This window comes from Fundulus heteroclitus, chromosome 12 (assembly GCF_011125445.2).
Source record: "Fundulus heteroclitus isolate FHET01 chromosome 12, MU-UCD_Fhet_4.1, whole genome shotgun sequence".
NCBI lineage: Eukaryota > Metazoa > Chordata > Actinopteri > Cyprinodontiformes > Fundulidae > Fundulus > Fundulus heteroclitus.
Window position 1 is genome coordinate 40,065,759 of NC_046372.1, and position 17,338 is coordinate 40,083,096.

Below are 17,338 nucleotides of genomic sequence, written 5' to 3' on the forward strand. Positions count from 1 at the left end.
TGGTGCTGTAACGTTGTTTCAAAGAGGAATATTTGAGCTTACCATTCAGTGTTACGTAAGTTTTATTTCTTTGAATTATACTTTTGAGTTCGGTTTATTACATGATTTGGTGCCATAAAATAAAGTTAGCAGATCACTGAAGTATATATTAGTTTTTTTTTTTACATAATGACTGTATGTTTGGCCCCTGAGCTTTTGGCCCTCAGTAACTGTGGCCCCCTTAAGCGATTTAGTTGAATAGCCCTGCTCTAGAGCATCATATGGCTCTTTGGCCTCTGAAACATATCTAAAACATGAGCTATCTAATTAGCATGTGCAAAGCTGATCTTCATACCAGGCGCAAAGCAATTTGCATTTGTAAAATGATGAGAATCACTGCGCGAACCTTTTTGAGCGTGTGCCTTCATGAACATGAAGATCACATGCTAGTAATGCCCAAGCTGCACAAGTTTATGGGAGGAGGATATGCAAATGTCAATACTTACTACCCCACAAAGCATTTTTTTGTGTTTTGTCTGTAGCACTTTCACATGCTTAAAAAGCACCATAAATATTCATCATAATTACCAGTATTGTTATTTTTTTTAAATAAGTATTACCAATGTTACCTCCAACGCCATCACTAAGAACTTCACCTTACTTTTACGGCTACTCTCAAACTACAAGTAGCACATGCAATTTCCTCATTTAAATGGGGGCATCCATCTGGTTTTGGCGGTCTTATGCATTGGGGATGCAATCTTTGCAGATCACCTGCAACACCACTACTTATTAACACGTATTTCTTTATTATCTTTTTTTTTTTTTTTTTTTTTTTTTTTTTTTTGCCAACACAATTTAGCACTCCTCTTTCGGAGGTTTTGAAGATCAGGCCCTTAGAATGACACTACAAATCGAGGGTGGTTAGTGTCCAGCCCCTGGCAAGGTCAGTCAGGGCTTACTGTGTTGCACGAGATGAGCTGTTTCAATAGACCACTGCAGTGTTCTAAAGGTACTGTATATTTATTGGTTACAAACTGCCACATCAGAGGTGCATCGGGAAGGTGAAGGGGACAAAATTGTTTGAAAGAGACTGACCACTTTCTGAGCTTGGAAACATCAGTGCGCTAATCAACTCTCAGGTTGGACCACTGGTAAAGCCATGGGCTACTCGATTAAAAGAAGTGTTATGTGTAGAAAAAAAAAGTCACATCTAAGTTAACGCACACTGAATAGCAATAGGCTTGTGATGAGGAAATCTCTACATTTGCCTGTAAATACTTGGAAATATAATGCATCCTATCTATTCTTTAATCATAAACAACCACTTTTTCCAGCCTTCTTTGCTGGATACCAAAATTTCAGGCCTGGTAAATCAGAGGTATATGTAGCATTAAAGACCTATACATTAAGAATACATTTGCCATCTTTGAACAATTATCTGTAATGCATGGACTACATTTTGAAATAATTTTTTTTTGTTAGCTACAAATGAAACACTTTATTTGTAAGAAGTTTACATTCTTCCAGTTCCCTAGATGAAAAATAGGAGAAGCCCTCCATAAATTGCATGAATTTGACTTTGTAAAGTGCCTTGAGATTACATGTTTCATGAATTGCCGCTAAAAATTTGAATTGAATTGAATGCGTTATCTATCTGCTCATGTCATGCGCTAATAAGGTTTAAAGTCATACACCGGCTACATTATTAAAAAGTTAAACCTGCCAGAATATTGATATCGAGTCTTGTCCCATAACTGCCATCAATTCTGTATCTCACCATGCTTAAATAATATGGATATTCCTCTAATATTCCTCCAATTTACAACAGGTCAAAAAAAAAGAAAAAAAAAAGAAAGAAAAGACACAAAACCACCAACTAAAAGTCATCGGATAAGAGAGATAATGAAAAATATAAAGCTGGAAAAGAAATTCAGATGCACCATGAATGGCTCCACTAATAAATTTCATAAATTATGGAATCCATATTTCCAGTGCCTGGTCTGAAGCTATAGTTATTAGTTTCTTATGAACAGTTGATCAGTCTTATGCTAGTAAGTAGTGAGATGTCTACGTTTTTTTATTATTTGTTTGTTTTTGGTCTGAGTCATAAAGAGTTTAAAAATATGAAGCTTTTTTTATTGATCGCTGATGCAGTGGTTCTCAGATGTTTTCTGTTGCGCCCCCCTTAGAAGAAGGACAATGTTTCCTATTAACTGGAACCCTTATTACTCGGGTTTACCATACTCCCTATTTTTGTTTTTCCGAGGCAAATGGAATGCTTCATGGTGTACAAGCAGAGTTAAGTGTCGCCCAATGTCTGGTATCCTCCTTTTCATCACCACTGATGAGAACGTTATTCGGAAGACCGGGGACTGTTTGGGTTGGTCTTTTGATTAAATTATAATTTTGCTTGCCATAGCCTCTGGCGTCAGCGCGCGCCCCTCCTCCATCAGCTGACCACGGTTCATGTCAGGAAGTGCTCCGTGTTTCATGGCTAGTTCGGAACATGAAGAGGAGAAGCTGTGTAATGATAAGCTGCTGGGACAACACGCTGAGCGCTTAATGGCAAAGTAAGCAGCGTGGGTTAATAACGCAACGGTACAGAGATATTGAGCTGACTGCGCGGTTCTGGTCGGGTCTCTGCTAGAAGCCCGATGCTAGTGCTAGTAGTCCGGGTTAGCTTGGTGTTTATCGTTGAGCGGAGCGGTGTGGGTTTCGTTACCTGCGTTTGGTGAAAACTTTTACAGCGCTGGAGTAACCGTGGCTTTGTTTCGAGTTTTTTTTTTTTTTCTCGAAGTCAAAACAGCGACTAACGGGACCCTCAAGCTATCTGGAAGCTCAGGAAAATGGCAAAGTTATTTTATACATAATGCTGTTTAAGATATCCCTGTTTTGTTTTTTGTTAAATCAGTCTGGTTTACTGAACTTCTGGATAGTTCTTGTTTTTGTTGATCGGAAATGTTTGCTCATGAGCTCAGCTTCCCGTAAACTTTACAGCCGTAAAGTTTCTTCTAAACTGTCCGAGTTGTGTTTTTACAATAGAAACACTCGGCTGGTTGAAGTTGGCCTAAAATGTCGTTAAAGCAACAACGAGCTATATATATATATATATATATATATATATATATATATATATATATATATATATATAATATATATATATTTTTTTTTTTTTTTTTGGAACACTTGACTACTTAATTTCACTTTCTGTTTGTTGCTGTAAAAACAACAAATCCCAGCACAGATTATTATTATTATTTATTATTATTGTGTATTATTATTATTATTATTATTATTATTATTATTATTATTATTAAAGTATATTTGGTAGGGACAGACACACATAGACAAACAGCAGCTTTCCCATGTTCGCGTCATAGTGCAACAACTTCTCCCTGGATGGGACAAGTGCTGCCATCATCATTTAAAATAGCACAACATAATGTTGACAACATCTACAAACAAACAGTGAAACATAGAAAAATGTCAAAAATGGACACCGTCCTGTATCCATTGGATGACAGTCATGCTGCGCATCAAGTGTGAAGTTGTTCCCTGATCTCCTGCCAGGGACGGCCACTGGGACATGGAGAGCTGCAGCGGCGGCCGGCCGTGGGGGAAGCTCGTCAAAGTGGACTCCAGTGAAACCATTCTGCTTTTCAGGAAGGAATGCACCGTTGGCAGAAAGAAAGGTACGGGAGGGTGTGAGCCACCAGACCAGAAAAAAAAAAAAAAAGGTTTTGCTTTTAATTTCTGTTTTGTGTTAGCAATTCTTAGTGTTTATCCCAGTTTTTTTCTTTTTTTTTAAATGCATTTACTGGAGGGGGGGGAGAAACTCCTATTTAGAAGACGGTCCTTTCTGTGCTGTAGACGTTTCTGTCAGTGTCTGGAGCCTTTATTACATCCCCCTTGAAAAACACAAAGCCTCCTTTAGTGCCCAAACTTAGACAGCCCCTTGTGACGAGGACAAAAGATGTCTATTGAGAACATGCGTGTAGAATATTAAGTAGATTTTTTTTGTATGGGGTTTGCTTTAGAGGTGGTTAAGGCTATATATCCCCCCCCTGTGTGTTCTTTGTTGTTGAAAGCTTATGGGAATCTACTTTTTTACAACGCAAAGCCAATGGTGTTTGCATAACTTAATATATGTGTCCATGTCTGGGTAATAAGATTCAAACATGTCATGGAAACTTAGTTTTAGGTGCTATGATGGTCTCCTGATAGAACTCCTAATTCTATGTTGCTGTATCAGTCAGAGTTGATGACATTATGTTAAAGTGACAACCAGAGGATAGAAAAAAATTTTAATATGTTATTAGTTGTGTCAAAGTATATATACATGAAAATAGTTATTTTACTTTTTTTTTTCAGGGTGTTACCTGTCCTTTCCGGCCAATAAACTTGTCTCAGGGGAGCACTGCAAGATAGTGAAAGACGACCACTCAGGGCAGGTCTGGCTTGAAGACACGAGGTACTGTACCCGAAGAGTTTCGGATGAAATTGTGCCCTGCAAAAGTGTGCATCTTGCTTCCTTTTGTCTATATACGCGTAAGCAGAAATCTGAAAAGTGTGGTGTGCATTTCTAGTCAGGTTTGCCCTTTATTTAGCTTCATCCGTCATTCCATTAACTCTAACAAGCTTACCTGGGCCTTAAAAAAATAAAAACACGATGCTACCTCTACCTTGTTTGACCGTGGTGACGATGTGTTCAGGAGGATGTAAAGTATGAGTTTTCCTCCACTCATAGCATTTTTCCCTGTTAGCCAAAAAAAAAAAAGGTTACATTTTCATCTCATCTAACCAGACCACCTTCTCCCACATGTTAGCTTAGTCTGCTACATGGTTTTTGGCAAACAAGTCTTCTTTGTTCTAAATTTCAGCAAAGCCTTTTAGTGGCACACTTCCATTAAAAAAAATAGATTTGCTGTCCTCCAGACAGATTATCCCTCCAGATCTACCATGGACCTCTTGGTGGCTTCTCTGATCAATAGGTTTGCAGCTTTATCATACTCTTTATGTTTAAAGAGAATATGCTAAAAAAAAATTCCCTTATGAGAGTCAGCTTTATTGACCATGACTGTAGCGGCCACTTGGAGGAACGCAGCCAGACGCAGGGACTTCCAAACTGGTGCAGTTTAATCCTTTCTTTGTTCACCATAAACACCGTGAAAACTATAGCACAAAACAGAAAATACACAAGATTGTTGGTCGTGTTTTGGTCCACTTCTGTTACAGCGCTCAGAGCGTACAGACATGTGGTATACATATATAAACGGTATATTTTTGGGTCTTTTTAGGGAAAAGTTAAAGGCAGGTTGTAAGTTGTTATTCCACAGCAGTGTAGCTGACGACTCAGGCTGCGGGGGGTTCATTGTGTTCATCGGAGGGACAGCTGGGGGAACAAAACTGTCTCTGTGGAGGCTGGTTTTAGTGAGTAGTGCCGACCTGAAAATAATAAAAGTGTGAACAGTTTGTGCGCAGAATGTGTGTGGTCTGCAGAGACGTTAGCAGCATTTCCCCCCCCCCCCCCCCCCCCCCCCCCTGACCCTAGACATGTATGAGTCCTGGATAGAGGGGAGGTCAGACCCATTGATCTTCTCCGTTGACCTAATTGATTGTTGCTGTCTGGACCTGTCCTATTCTGTGGATGAGCTAAAGCACACAGTGATGGAGGGACAGGCTCCTCTAAGTTTGCAGTCTTTGTCCAGCTCCTCCAGAGTGGAGCGTGGCTCGTTGGATAAGAAACTTCTTTTTATCTTCTCACTGTAGCGTCTCTTGGCTGCTCTGATCTCCTGGCCTGCTTATACAGGGCCCGGTCCACACTGCTGTAAGCCTCTTCTTTGGTCCCACGCAGCTTCCTCAGATGTGAGGATAACCATAGTTTATTGTTATACGTTCCAAAGGTCTCGCTCTGCACACACGCCTTCACAAAACGGGATGTATAATGTTCTCTAACAAACCCGAGGCCTTCACAGAACAGCTGGATTTATACGGAGATGAGAGAGGTCTGTGATTTTCGTCATAGGTACACTTCAACTATGAAAGACAAAATGAGAAAAAAAGAACAGAAAATAATACTGTTAGATTTTTAAAGAGTTTATTTGTAAATTCTGATGGAAAATAATGATTTGGTCACCCACAAACAAGCAAGATGTCTGTCCCTCACAGACGTGTAACAACTTTAAGAAGCTCTTCTGTCCTCCACTCCGTTAGCTGTATTAATGGCTCCTGTGTGAACTCGTTATAACTCGTCATAACTCTGTATAAAAGACACCTGTCCACAGCCTCAAACAGTCACACTCCAAAATGAACCATGGCCAAGACCAAAGAGCCGTCCAAGGACACCAGGAAGAAAATTGTAGAGCTGCACCAGGCTGGGAAGAGTGAATCTACAATAGGCAGCAGGTTGGTGTGAAGAAATCAGCTGTGAGAGAAAATGGAAGACACGCAACCTTTGATAATCTCCCTCCATCTGGGGTCACACATGATCTCATCCTGTGGGGTTAAAACGATCATGAGAAGGATGGCCATAACTCCCAGAACTACACGGAGGGACCTGATGACAGACCCGCAGAGAGCTGGACCAGAGGAACAAAGGCTACCATCAGTACCACAATACGCCACCAGGGTACTGACGTGTCCCCCTGCTTCAGCCAGGACATGTCCAGGTGTGTCCCCCTGCTTCAGCCAGGACATGTCCAGGACCGTCTGAAGGTTTCCAGAGAGTATATGGATGATCCAGAGGAGGACTGGGAGAATATCATGTGATCAGATGAAACCAAAACAGAACTTTTTGGCCCAAACTCAACTCGTCATGTTTGGAGGAAGAAGGGTGCTGAGTTGCATCCTAAGAACATCAAACCTACGGTGAAGCATGGGGGTGGAAACATCATGCTGTGGGGCTGTTTCTCTGCAAAGGGGACAGGAGGACTGATCCGTGTTAAGGGAAGAATGAACAGGGCCATGTACGGTGAGACTTTAAGCTAAAACCTCCTTCCATCAGTGAGACCCAGTGAAGAAGGAACGTGGCTGGGTCTTCCAGCATGGCGATGATCCCAAACACACCGCTCAGGCTACAAAGGAGAGGCTCCGTAAAAAGCGTTTCAAGGTCCTGGAGTGGCCTAAGCCAGTCTCCAGACCTCAACTCGATATAAATTTGTGGAGGGAGTTGAAGGTGTGTGTTGCTCAGCGAACAGCTCCAAAACATCAGTGCTCTAGAGATCTGCAGGGAGGAATGGGCCAAGATACCAGCTACGGTGTCTGCAGACCTGGAGAAGACTTCCAGGAAGCGTTTGACCTCTGTCACTGCCAACAAAGCTAATGCTGCAAAGTGTTGAGTTAAACGTCTGGTATTGACCAAATACTTATTTTCCACCATGATTTACAAATAAATTATTTAAAAATGCCACTGTGGGATTTCCTGTTTTTTATCTCATTTAGTCTCTCATAGTTGAAGTGATGCAATTACAGACATCTCTCTTCTTTCTAAGTAGGAGAACTTGTACAATCAGTGACTGAATAAATACTTTTTTGCCCCACTGTATAAAAATAGCACCATAATTGTAATGCCAGACTTTGCATAAATACGTTTTCCTTCTTCCTCCTCCAAAACGAGTGTTACCTCACTCTGTTGCTCTCAGTTGCTTAAATACAACAAATCAAAAGGAATTGTTTAGATTTATATGAATAGAATATTTTAGATTTTTAGATGACAGAAAGGGTCTTGAAATGACTTTTGACTGTTTACTGCAGCACTAACGGCACAGTGATCAACTTGTCCAAAGTGGTGAAGAGGCAGACTCACCAACTGCAGCATGGCGATGTCATCTACTTTGTGTACAGGAAGAGTGAGCCAGAACACAGTAAGACATTCAGGCCGTTCGTTAAATGCATTTATACAAATCTTTAATGGGAAGGACACACAGCACATCTTGTTGTAACTCCATAGACATCGCCTACGTCTACCACGCACTAAAAACGGAGGAAGCTATTTCAGGGGACGGTTATCGTAAGTATTTGAATAACTCATTACAAATGGCACATCCTACTGTGTTTCCCTTTGATATTCTGTGATACTTTTCCATTTTCTGACACTTTCCAGATATAGAGAGGCCAGCCTGCAGTCTCTCTCCTGTCCTGGCATCAGAGATGTCCCTCTCCGTGGAACCTGTAATGCTCATAAAAGCTCCTCGGGATCCATCTCAGGAGGAACCTCAGCCTTCCACCTCTGCTTCCCACTTCTGTATTGAGAAGCCCTCGCCTGAAGGCCCCATGACGTCAGCTGCTTCAGCTTTGGGTACGTTGTTTTGGTCAGTGTTGTATAGTAACGAAGTAAAAATACTTCACTACTGTACTTCAGTATATTTTGGAGTACTTTATACTTTTCTCCAGTATAACATTTTTTTTGATAACTTTTACTTTTACTTCACTATATTTCTCAAGTTAATTGCATACTTTTACTCCAATACATTTTCAATGTTTGGTTTAGTTACTCGTTAAAAAAAGAGAGAGAGAGACTCACGCACGCAAGTGTTTTGACCCCACCTACTGATTGACTGTAACAAAGTCGGGACTTGCCTGGCCTGGTTCATCACCACCAACAGGATAAGAAGCTGGTTCAGTGGTAAAGCAGGTTAAATTAACCTTGTGGTATAGGTAAAGCATCTAATAGCAGAGAGTCCTAATTTTCTTAACCAAATGATAACCTGCAGGTGTATCTATTAGCAGGTTTACCACTTCCTGTAGGTTAACTAAGCCTGGTTTATCACTTCACCATGTTCTTAGTATACACCCCCTTTGCCTGCACTTAGTTGTGTACAGTGTATAACGCCTTACTTGAAGAAGGAAAACTGAAAGTTTACAAAAAGGTTGTATTTTCTGTCTAAACTTGGTCTAAATTTCTCCTGCACTTGGTTGTTCATATTATTTTAAGTGAATTTGACCTTCAAAGTTTACCAAAATATAAAAAACGTCATTCAAACTGCAATAAAAAGTTTAAATTTTTCTATTTTTACTGCGTTCCAATATTATTGGGAACAATTAGGACGATGATACTACTGGTGATACGTCCACATTTTCAGTCGTGCTTCACTCTGTGTGAACTTTAGCATCTTGGGCATCGCAGTGAGTGAACCAACAGACCGATTCTAGCTTAAAATGCATAGAATTGCAAACAATTATTGCAATTCATAATGCATGGCTTTCCTGGGCTTTCCTGGGAGACATCCCTCAAAAGACTTGCAGCTGAAGGCTGCAAGTCTTTTGAGGGATGTCTTCACCATCCACAGACTGTAATTGTTGCCCATTATTCTTTGAAAAATAGCTCAGTAAATGATAGTTTTTTTTTTTTTTTAAATCTTGCCACAGATTTTCATTTGGATTTAACTAGTTTAGAGCCTCTAACTGGTTTTCTTCCAGCTTTGTCCTGCTTTTGTCAACTCCGAGAAGCATTTTCGTTCCTGCTGAATACAAGCAACCCCACAGACTCTCGCCTCACCGCCAAGGGTCAACATAAACACTTTGTAGTGTCATTACAGTTATTGATTGAACTTTCTGTCGTTCCTCGATCTTATCAGGCCAAGCTAAGGATGGAGCCTCCGCACTGGACCGACACACGGACCACCTGGAGCCAGAATGCAAAAAGAGGAGAACAGATGATGGTTGGTTGCTGTGCTCTAACTCATTTGGTTTTCACTTGTGCAAATGTGTGTTTCAGTTCCTCAAAACAATCTGTGTCCGTTCATGCCCTCTTAGAAGTTTGTGCAAGTGCTGCTGTAGCTGCCGGGTCGGTGAATAACGACCAACTCGAACGCTGTTTTTCCAGATAAGGGATCTGATCCGGCCTCGGCTCGTACCCTGGCTACAGAGATGGCAGGGTCGGCTAAGGGAGGTCTTTTGTCCAGGCCACACGTGGAAGAGACTAAAACGGACAAGATGGAGGAGTCGCTGACATGCGTTATTTGCCAGGACCTCCTGCATGACTGCATCAGGTGTGAACTCTGAGGCTCCGCCCCCTCCCCCTCTTTGTCTGGTGTCTTTTAGCTACACTGAACGTCTTCCATTTCTACCCTGTGGGGTTTAAACGTGCGTCTTTCAGCTTGCAGCCTTGCATGCACGTTTTCTGCGCCGCCTGCTACTCGGGTTGGATGGAGCGCTCCTCGCTGTGTCCCACCTGCCGCTGCCCGGTGGAGAGGATTTGTAAAAACCACATCCTCAACAACCTGGTGGAGGCCTACCTCATCCAGCATCCAGGTGGGATCATGACGGGGAATATTGCAGAGATCAAGACGCGGTTAACTCGACTGTGTTCACCGACTCCCTCTGTTCTTTAATACCGAAGCGCGCCTCCTTCTGCCCCACAGAAAAGTGCCGGAGCGAGGAGGACCTGAAGAGCATGGACAGCCGGAACAAGATAACTCAGGACATGCTGCAGCCAAAAGTCGAACGTTCGTTCTCTGACGAGGAGGGCAGTTCAGATTACCTCTTTGAGCTCTCTGACAATGACAGCGACTCCTCAGACATTAGGTAGGAAAAAGGCATTAAACTCCCAACTGTACAGCTAAGGAACACAAGGGTATGATTTTACAAAACTGCTTTTCGCAACAAATGGTCACTTTTTGTGCATGGAAGGCCTAAAACCATCACCTCTGATGATCCATGCTTGTCCCGGTGCTCCTCAGCCCCTGATCATTTTTCTATTTGCTTTACCTGCAGTCAGCCGCTGGTGATGTGCAGGCAGTGTCCAGGCCACATACGGGACATGGGCCAAGTTCTGTTCGCGTCGAGCTCCAGCTATTGGTTCGCTGGTCTCCCACCTCTACCAGCTGCACCGCCTCCTCCCAAACCCGCGTGCGAAGAGGGAGCAGCAAAGCCAGCGGGAGAGCAGCCCTCCACGTCCTCTGATCAGCTCTCGACTGACGGTGAGTGCAGGTCAGGCATGGGCTGGTGTGACAACCTCACAGTACCGTAACCCTGTGTGGAAAATATCACAGTGTGTGCAGCAAATGTTGGAGAAAACTCGAGTCAACACAGAGCTTCCTCCGGCTGCTCATTAGAACGACTCACACCGTAGAGACGGCATGATGGGAAATGTTAAACCTCTCTGATATTAGCAAGCAGACCGGGCCAAGATTAGATGCACATCAGGCCCGGTTTTGTCCGCCACTCCTTCTTTAGCAGTTTATTCAGGTCAAAACCAACAAGTTCAGACCCAAAGCTATTCAAATATTTAGATCGCAGGTTTTATTTTTTATTCTAGCTGGCAATATAACCAATGAGAAGTGTACAACATGTGGAATCCCTCTCCTCTACAGCGCCTCAGGAGTACTCCTGCCCCCCTCAGGGCTGCCACCTTATCTGCACCTGCTGCCTTCAGCCAATGCCAGACAGACGTGCCGAGCTAAACAACCAGCAGCAGGCCGTCGCTCAACAATGTGAGTTCTTCAGTCACCTGTCTTCTAATCAAATCATTTGATTAGAAGCCAACACTTTCCTACGTGTGACTGCTGTAATACAAGCCGAGCCGTGTGTGTTTAAGAGGCCTAACGTGTTGTGTGTCGGCAGGTATGCTGTGCCAGAGACCGTTCTGTCATATGTACTGGGGCTGCCAGAGGATTGGCTGTCATGGCTGCTTGGCTCGATTCAGCGGTGTGTATCACAGCCCTTCATGAGTAAAATTTAACACATCTGTAGTTTCCATTGCCTTGTCTCTACATCGACATGTGCTTCCATCACGCGACACTAACCTCAGAGTGAAACCGGCTCCAAAAAGACACATCGACTACATGACCGTCTGTCTTATCTTGACTTGATCCTCCGTGTGTTCCCCGAACAGCCTTGACTGTCGAGGGATGGACATGCCCAGACTTCTGAGGTTCAGCTTTGGTGTGTGGAGCTAAAGACACTGCAGCAGGGGCACCATGGTGCATCTTGTCAATTTACACGCATTACTTGGCACCTTTGAAGCACAACGGGTGCGTCTTGCTGCAGGGTGCCAGGTCAGAAGAGTTTACTGAACATTAGCCGTGGTTAGCTTAACCGGCATTGACTCTTCTGATTGGTACAGGTTAGAAAACGGCCGTTTAGTTTTGCACGTTGGTGCTTTAGCCTGAATGCTGAATGTTTTTTTATTTATTTTTTTTATAAAAAACATAACAGTGGCTTACATTTTTAAAGATTGTCTTCTGCCACCAGTATGTGTGGCCGGCTTGATATACCTGCAACATGCAATGTCTGCAATGCGTAAGTTGCGAGGGGGGAGATAAGGTTGGTAAATTCAACACCACAAACTTAAAAAATAAGCAGCTCCAAAAGCACCATGCTAAAAAACACGCAGAGCTTTTTTTAAAACAATGTTTATGTAAAGCCTGATAACGTCGCTCACATGGCAAGGTGTACGGTTTATTCATTCAGCAGTAGTATCAGTATCGGGTATCGGCCGATACACTTTAGCCCAGGTATTGGATTGGATCGGGGAAAAACTGGATCGGTGTGTCTCTAGTTTTATGTGGTCACAATTTTCTAAATATATTGCATGTATAATACCTAGAATCCACTAACGTGCTTAATACCACAGTTTTAAGTTGGCAGCCCTGATTTATGTTGTTGCAGAAAAAACTAAAACCCACGATGGTCTATTTGATATCTTTGGTGTGAAGGAATCTCTGGTTCAGCAGCAGATCTAAATGTCATTTTTTCATTGCTTTCCTCTGCACATTTTTGCGTTTTCTGTTAATCCTAAATAACGTCTCTTAATTTTTTTTCAGAGCTTAATCTGACTGACAAGTGTCTGGATGGTGTGCTGAACAACAATAACTATGAATCAGAGGTTCTACAGGTGAGTGACTCCCCGTCTCTTGTTTCTGTCACCACTCTGCTCTTTTTCAACTTTGAACTACTTTGAACTTCCTTAAATGTCTAAATAGTAATCTGTCACGATCTTTGGGTAGATTTTTGTTTAGTTCTTTTTTTTTTTTACATTTCCACCAGAACTACCTCTCTGCTAAGGGGAAGACATGGAAAGATCTGCTTCAGGAGTCGTTGCAAGGCTTACAGCAGGGAAAGTATCTCCTGACAGGTGAGAGCCTTCGTATCAAACCCCAAAGCTAAATCTTGGATCACTGTACACCAAACCGTTTACTCATACACAATGCTTTGCCTAAGTATTTATTCCCTTTTAAAACCTTTTTCTACATTTTGTCACATTACAACCTCCAACTTCCATGCATTTTACTGGGATGTTGTGATTGACAAACCAAAGTAGTGCATACCGGTAAACTAGAATGAAAAAGCAAACGGGGTTTTCAAAAATGCTCAGACACTTTTCCGTGTCTACTTTGCTCCGGTACTGTTAAAGTCCAACGCAACCAGAAATCACATAATTAGTAAATGGAGTCTGTATGTGAACAGTAAGTTAATCCCAGTATAAATCCAGCCTTTCTGTGAAGACCTCAGAGGTTTGTTGGAGACGAAGGACCATCAAGAAGACCAAGGAACACAGCAGACGGGTCAGAGAGAAAGTTATGGAGGAGGCCGTCCTCATGAGGAAACATGGTGGTGCCAGCATCATGGCGTGAGGATGCACTACTTCAGAAGTTGGTCAGAGTGAAAGAGAAGATGGTTGAAGCAAACTGTAGGACAGTCATGAACGAAAACCTGTTAAATAATCTACTATAGAATGGCTTAAACCAAAGCAGATCCATGCGTTACAATGGCCTAGTCAAAATCCAGAGTAAGGTTCAGGTGAGAATGTGTAGCAAGACAAGAAGAAATAGATTTTTTTATATCTAGTCTGACTGGACTTCCAATACACTGCAGTGAGAAATAGTAAACTCCTATTTTCTAGATGACCAAAAATCCAAGAGGCATGCTCTTAGACCTGAGCTGTAATTGCAGGGAAGGGTGTAATTATTGACTATGAGAGGCTGAATATAAATGCATGCCCCACTTTTCAGATTTTAGTGAGCTTTTGAAAACTCCACTCTCTTTTCCTTCCTCGTAATAATGATCGCTATTTTGTAGCTCATTGTTTAATATGTTGGTCTGTCACTCAAAATCCCAATAAAATGCATGCACGGTTGTTTGGTAAAATGAGTAAATGTGGGGAAGTAATCAAAGTATAAATACGTTTTCAGAGCACTGTATCTGTATAAACTCGTCAAAGGTGAATGTCTTTTCCAAGAGCCCATGAGCGTTGTCATTTTAACGATGAGCGGTAACCGTCTCGTTTGGCTTCATCTCGTTTAGATTGTCGCATCTCTGCAAACACAATCCTCTGCTTCTGTTGTGGTCTGCGAGCCTTCAAGGAGCTGGCCTACAAGTACAGACAGAACATCCCTCTATCCGAACTGCCAGGTCAGGAATATTCAGCATAATACTGTGAATTTAAAGCCGCTGCTCCTTTTTTTTTTTTTTTTTTTCTTATCCAAAGTTTGTTTATCCTCAGCTTCTGTAACGTCTCGTCCCGACTGTTACTGGGGCCGCAACTGTCGCACGCAGGTGAAGGCGCACCATGCCGTGTAAGTCTTGTTGCAAACTAATGTCACATCGGTGTTGTGATAAAAACATTCCTGCATGTATTTCAGCCACTTGAATGATAGCTGATTGCCAGAATGTTACTTCAGACAGGAAAACTACATCAGACACTGGAAACGTTTTATATTTTCCATCTGCATGTCTGAAGCATATTTTACCACTAGAGGGAGACCTTGTGTAAACTGTTCTTTTTTTTGCTGAATATCTGGACAAAGAAGTGCTTTTGAATGCAAAGCTGATTCCTCGTTTCATGATTTCAGGAAATTCAACCACATTTGTGAACAGACCCGTTTCAAGAGCTGAAGTGGCTGGACGTTCTGGTTCTTCTCCCCCGACTCTGTCAAACGTCGATAACTCTGCATCTCATGCACTCGTGAAACACCTCTTGATGCGTTTCGCCCTGTCCACTGTAGACGACAGCCTTATGCAATTACCTAATGCACGTATTAACAATCAGAGACCATTTAAAACGATGCCCATGTTCTCACAGACCTCAGGAGAATCTATGCACATTCAAACTACCAACGGTTATTATTTGTACATGTTGCTGATTTTTGCTGTCACTCAGAATAAACAGCCAGCCACATTTTTTTTAGTAAAGGAATCATTTAGGTCTAAGGGCCTTCCTAATGTCTCAGTCTATCATCCTGTGCAACTAAAACGTTTTGATTTGTTAGAGTAGAAGCATGCCAGACCATCTCTTTCTGTACGGAATAGGGACGCATATTTATTTCTCTTCATATGTCTCTTACAAAGCTGTGGATTTGCTTTCTTGATGAAAGAATTGTTTAAGGATTTTTACAATATCCTAAAGTTATTATTCAGGGCTTTCCATAACTCATTGCATTTAAATAATAATTTAAGATATCGTTAGAATAATACTCAAGTGAATTAGAATATCATTTGAAAAGCCAATTTATTTCAGTAACTCAAAGTGAAAACCCTGGGTTCTATAGATTCATTATTTAGAGTTATACACGTTTCAAGCTTTTATTCGAAGGATTATGGGAACTAAAAAAAAACCTAAAATGTAACTAATTTTCAGTTACTCAAAAGACAAAGAATAGGAAAATATTGCATCAGACCAAACAGACGGTTATGTTATGGCTTACACAATCGTCCGGAGGAGTGCTGACTCTACAGTTGCCCAGAAGAAAGTCACTGGCAGTCAGCACATGGTAGGTGACCCGCACAACGCCATTGCGAAAGAAGCAAGCGGCTGTACGCTTGCATTGGAATGAAAGGTTTAGTGGCAGGAAAACGGTGTGCAGTGGCGTCTCTGACATAAGTGGGGCACAAAAACTCAGCACCCATGAGCAGCAGCTAATTTTTCTGTGATTAATCCAACCAGCCGGCCCCAATATCAAGGCGCCTCAAGAGGATTTAGCTATGATTTGGTCAGTGGGCCCCACTGGCCCCAAATGCACAGACGCCACACGTGCTGTGTCTGAGTTTGATGTTTAGAATTGAATTACTGAAATAAATGACCTTTTCAATGATGATGCACTTGTAGGGATGAGCTGAACAGCAGTAATATAGTATTTTAGAGCTAAAACAATATCTTAAGGCTCTATGTTGCTAGCATTAACCGGTTAAGTATTACCTCGGAGGGATGTTTCCTGTTTAATAAGGACATTATTGTGCTTCCTGGCAAAAGCAAAACGACACGTTAAACCTCCTCACACACGTTGGGTAAGAGTTTGGATCCCATGTGACATTCATAAAGGACTTCATATCTGTGAGACGGGATCAGTGTACTGTAAGTTTGTTAGATGGCAGAGCTGGTCTGGGATGAACTGCACAGCTTCCGTCTGTCAAGTTTCAGGCGAAACCAATTGGACTGAAAGCAGCTGCGAGTCTTAGTTGCTCAGTCCTGAAACTGTTGAACCGTGCAGATGCAGCAGTATGTTCAGGTGTCCACATCTTACCTCTGATCAGCGTGTTGATCTCTGTTGGTTTCCTCTTATCGCTCCTCAGGTACACAACGCTGGCAGTTTTCCTTTAAAACTGCAGATCCACCACATTCTGATGTTGAAACTTCCCTTTCTTAAAATAGAAAAAAGCAGAGATGGATAACTGCACCGACATGCTTTTTAAGACTATCTTCAGCTGTCTGATTATTAACATAGTAAAAACTGGACAAATCACCTTTGGCTTCTTCTAGTTTCTTCAGGTTAAAGCCTCGACACGGTAGTTTAAATGGGGCCTTTTTATATAGAAATAATAAACTAGTATCACTAATCTTCCTTTTTGAACCTATCCTGGGTCAGTTATTAATGTGTTGAAAATGTTTAAAGCAGACCTTATAAAGGCTTCTGTTGTGTTCCATGTAATTTGTTATTTTTCTACATTTATGTAGCTTTTTCTAGGCGACTTAAAATAGTTTTGTTTTACATGAATAATCGTTGCACGTTTCTCACATTTAAGAGAAAGTCTAAAATATTCAACATTCTTTAGGCACCCTATGTCTAGAGTATTAAAGAAATGGCTTACAATATCTGGTTTTTAATCATATGTAAAGATTAATTTCTAAAATAAATTAGGGGTGTGGGGGGGTCCAGCACAAATAATGCTTTAGAATATTTTGAGAACGTTGTCAATTACCGAGATATATACGTAACTCTGGTCCGGCTGTTTCTTCTAAATATTGTTATTGTGTCGACTGTTAAATCTAGGAGAAAAATTACAAATTTTAGTTGTTGAAAGGCACTTTCTGTTATCAGCCTTCAGCTGAGGGCTTCAGGTCATTGTTTTCCACATTTTTATTGTTTTGTTTTGTTTCAAATTCATGCTGAGTCTATGTGGGCATTCTTTAGCAGCTCAG

At 41.8% G+C, this 17,338-nt stretch overlaps 1 protein-coding gene across 1 annotated transcript; it reads left to right on the forward strand.

Moving 5' to 3' along the window:
• Window positions 1-2,433: 2,433 nt before the first annotated feature.
• chfr (checkpoint with forkhead and ring finger domains, E3 ubiquitin protein ligase) lies at window positions 2,434-15,103 on the forward strand. The gene is made up of 18 exons (XM_036144601.1): window positions 2,434-2,552; window positions 3,553-3,674; window positions 4,354-4,453; window positions 7,735-7,844; window positions 7,931-7,990; window positions 8,084-8,278; window positions 9,558-9,641; window positions 9,848-9,971; window positions 10,079-10,233; window positions 10,344-10,506; window positions 10,696-10,901; window positions 11,295-11,414; window positions 11,545-11,628; window positions 12,747-12,817; window positions 12,970-13,057; window positions 14,227-14,334; window positions 14,426-14,498; window positions 14,775-15,103. Exons 1-18 carry the CDS (start codon window positions 2,449-2,451, stop codon window positions 14,815-14,817), a joined length of 2,010 nt encoding a protein of 669 aa, XP_036000494.1. The 5' UTR covers window positions 2,434-2,448; the 3' UTR covers window positions 14,818-15,103.
• The last annotated feature ends 2,235 nt before the right edge of the window (window positions 15,104-17,338 follow it).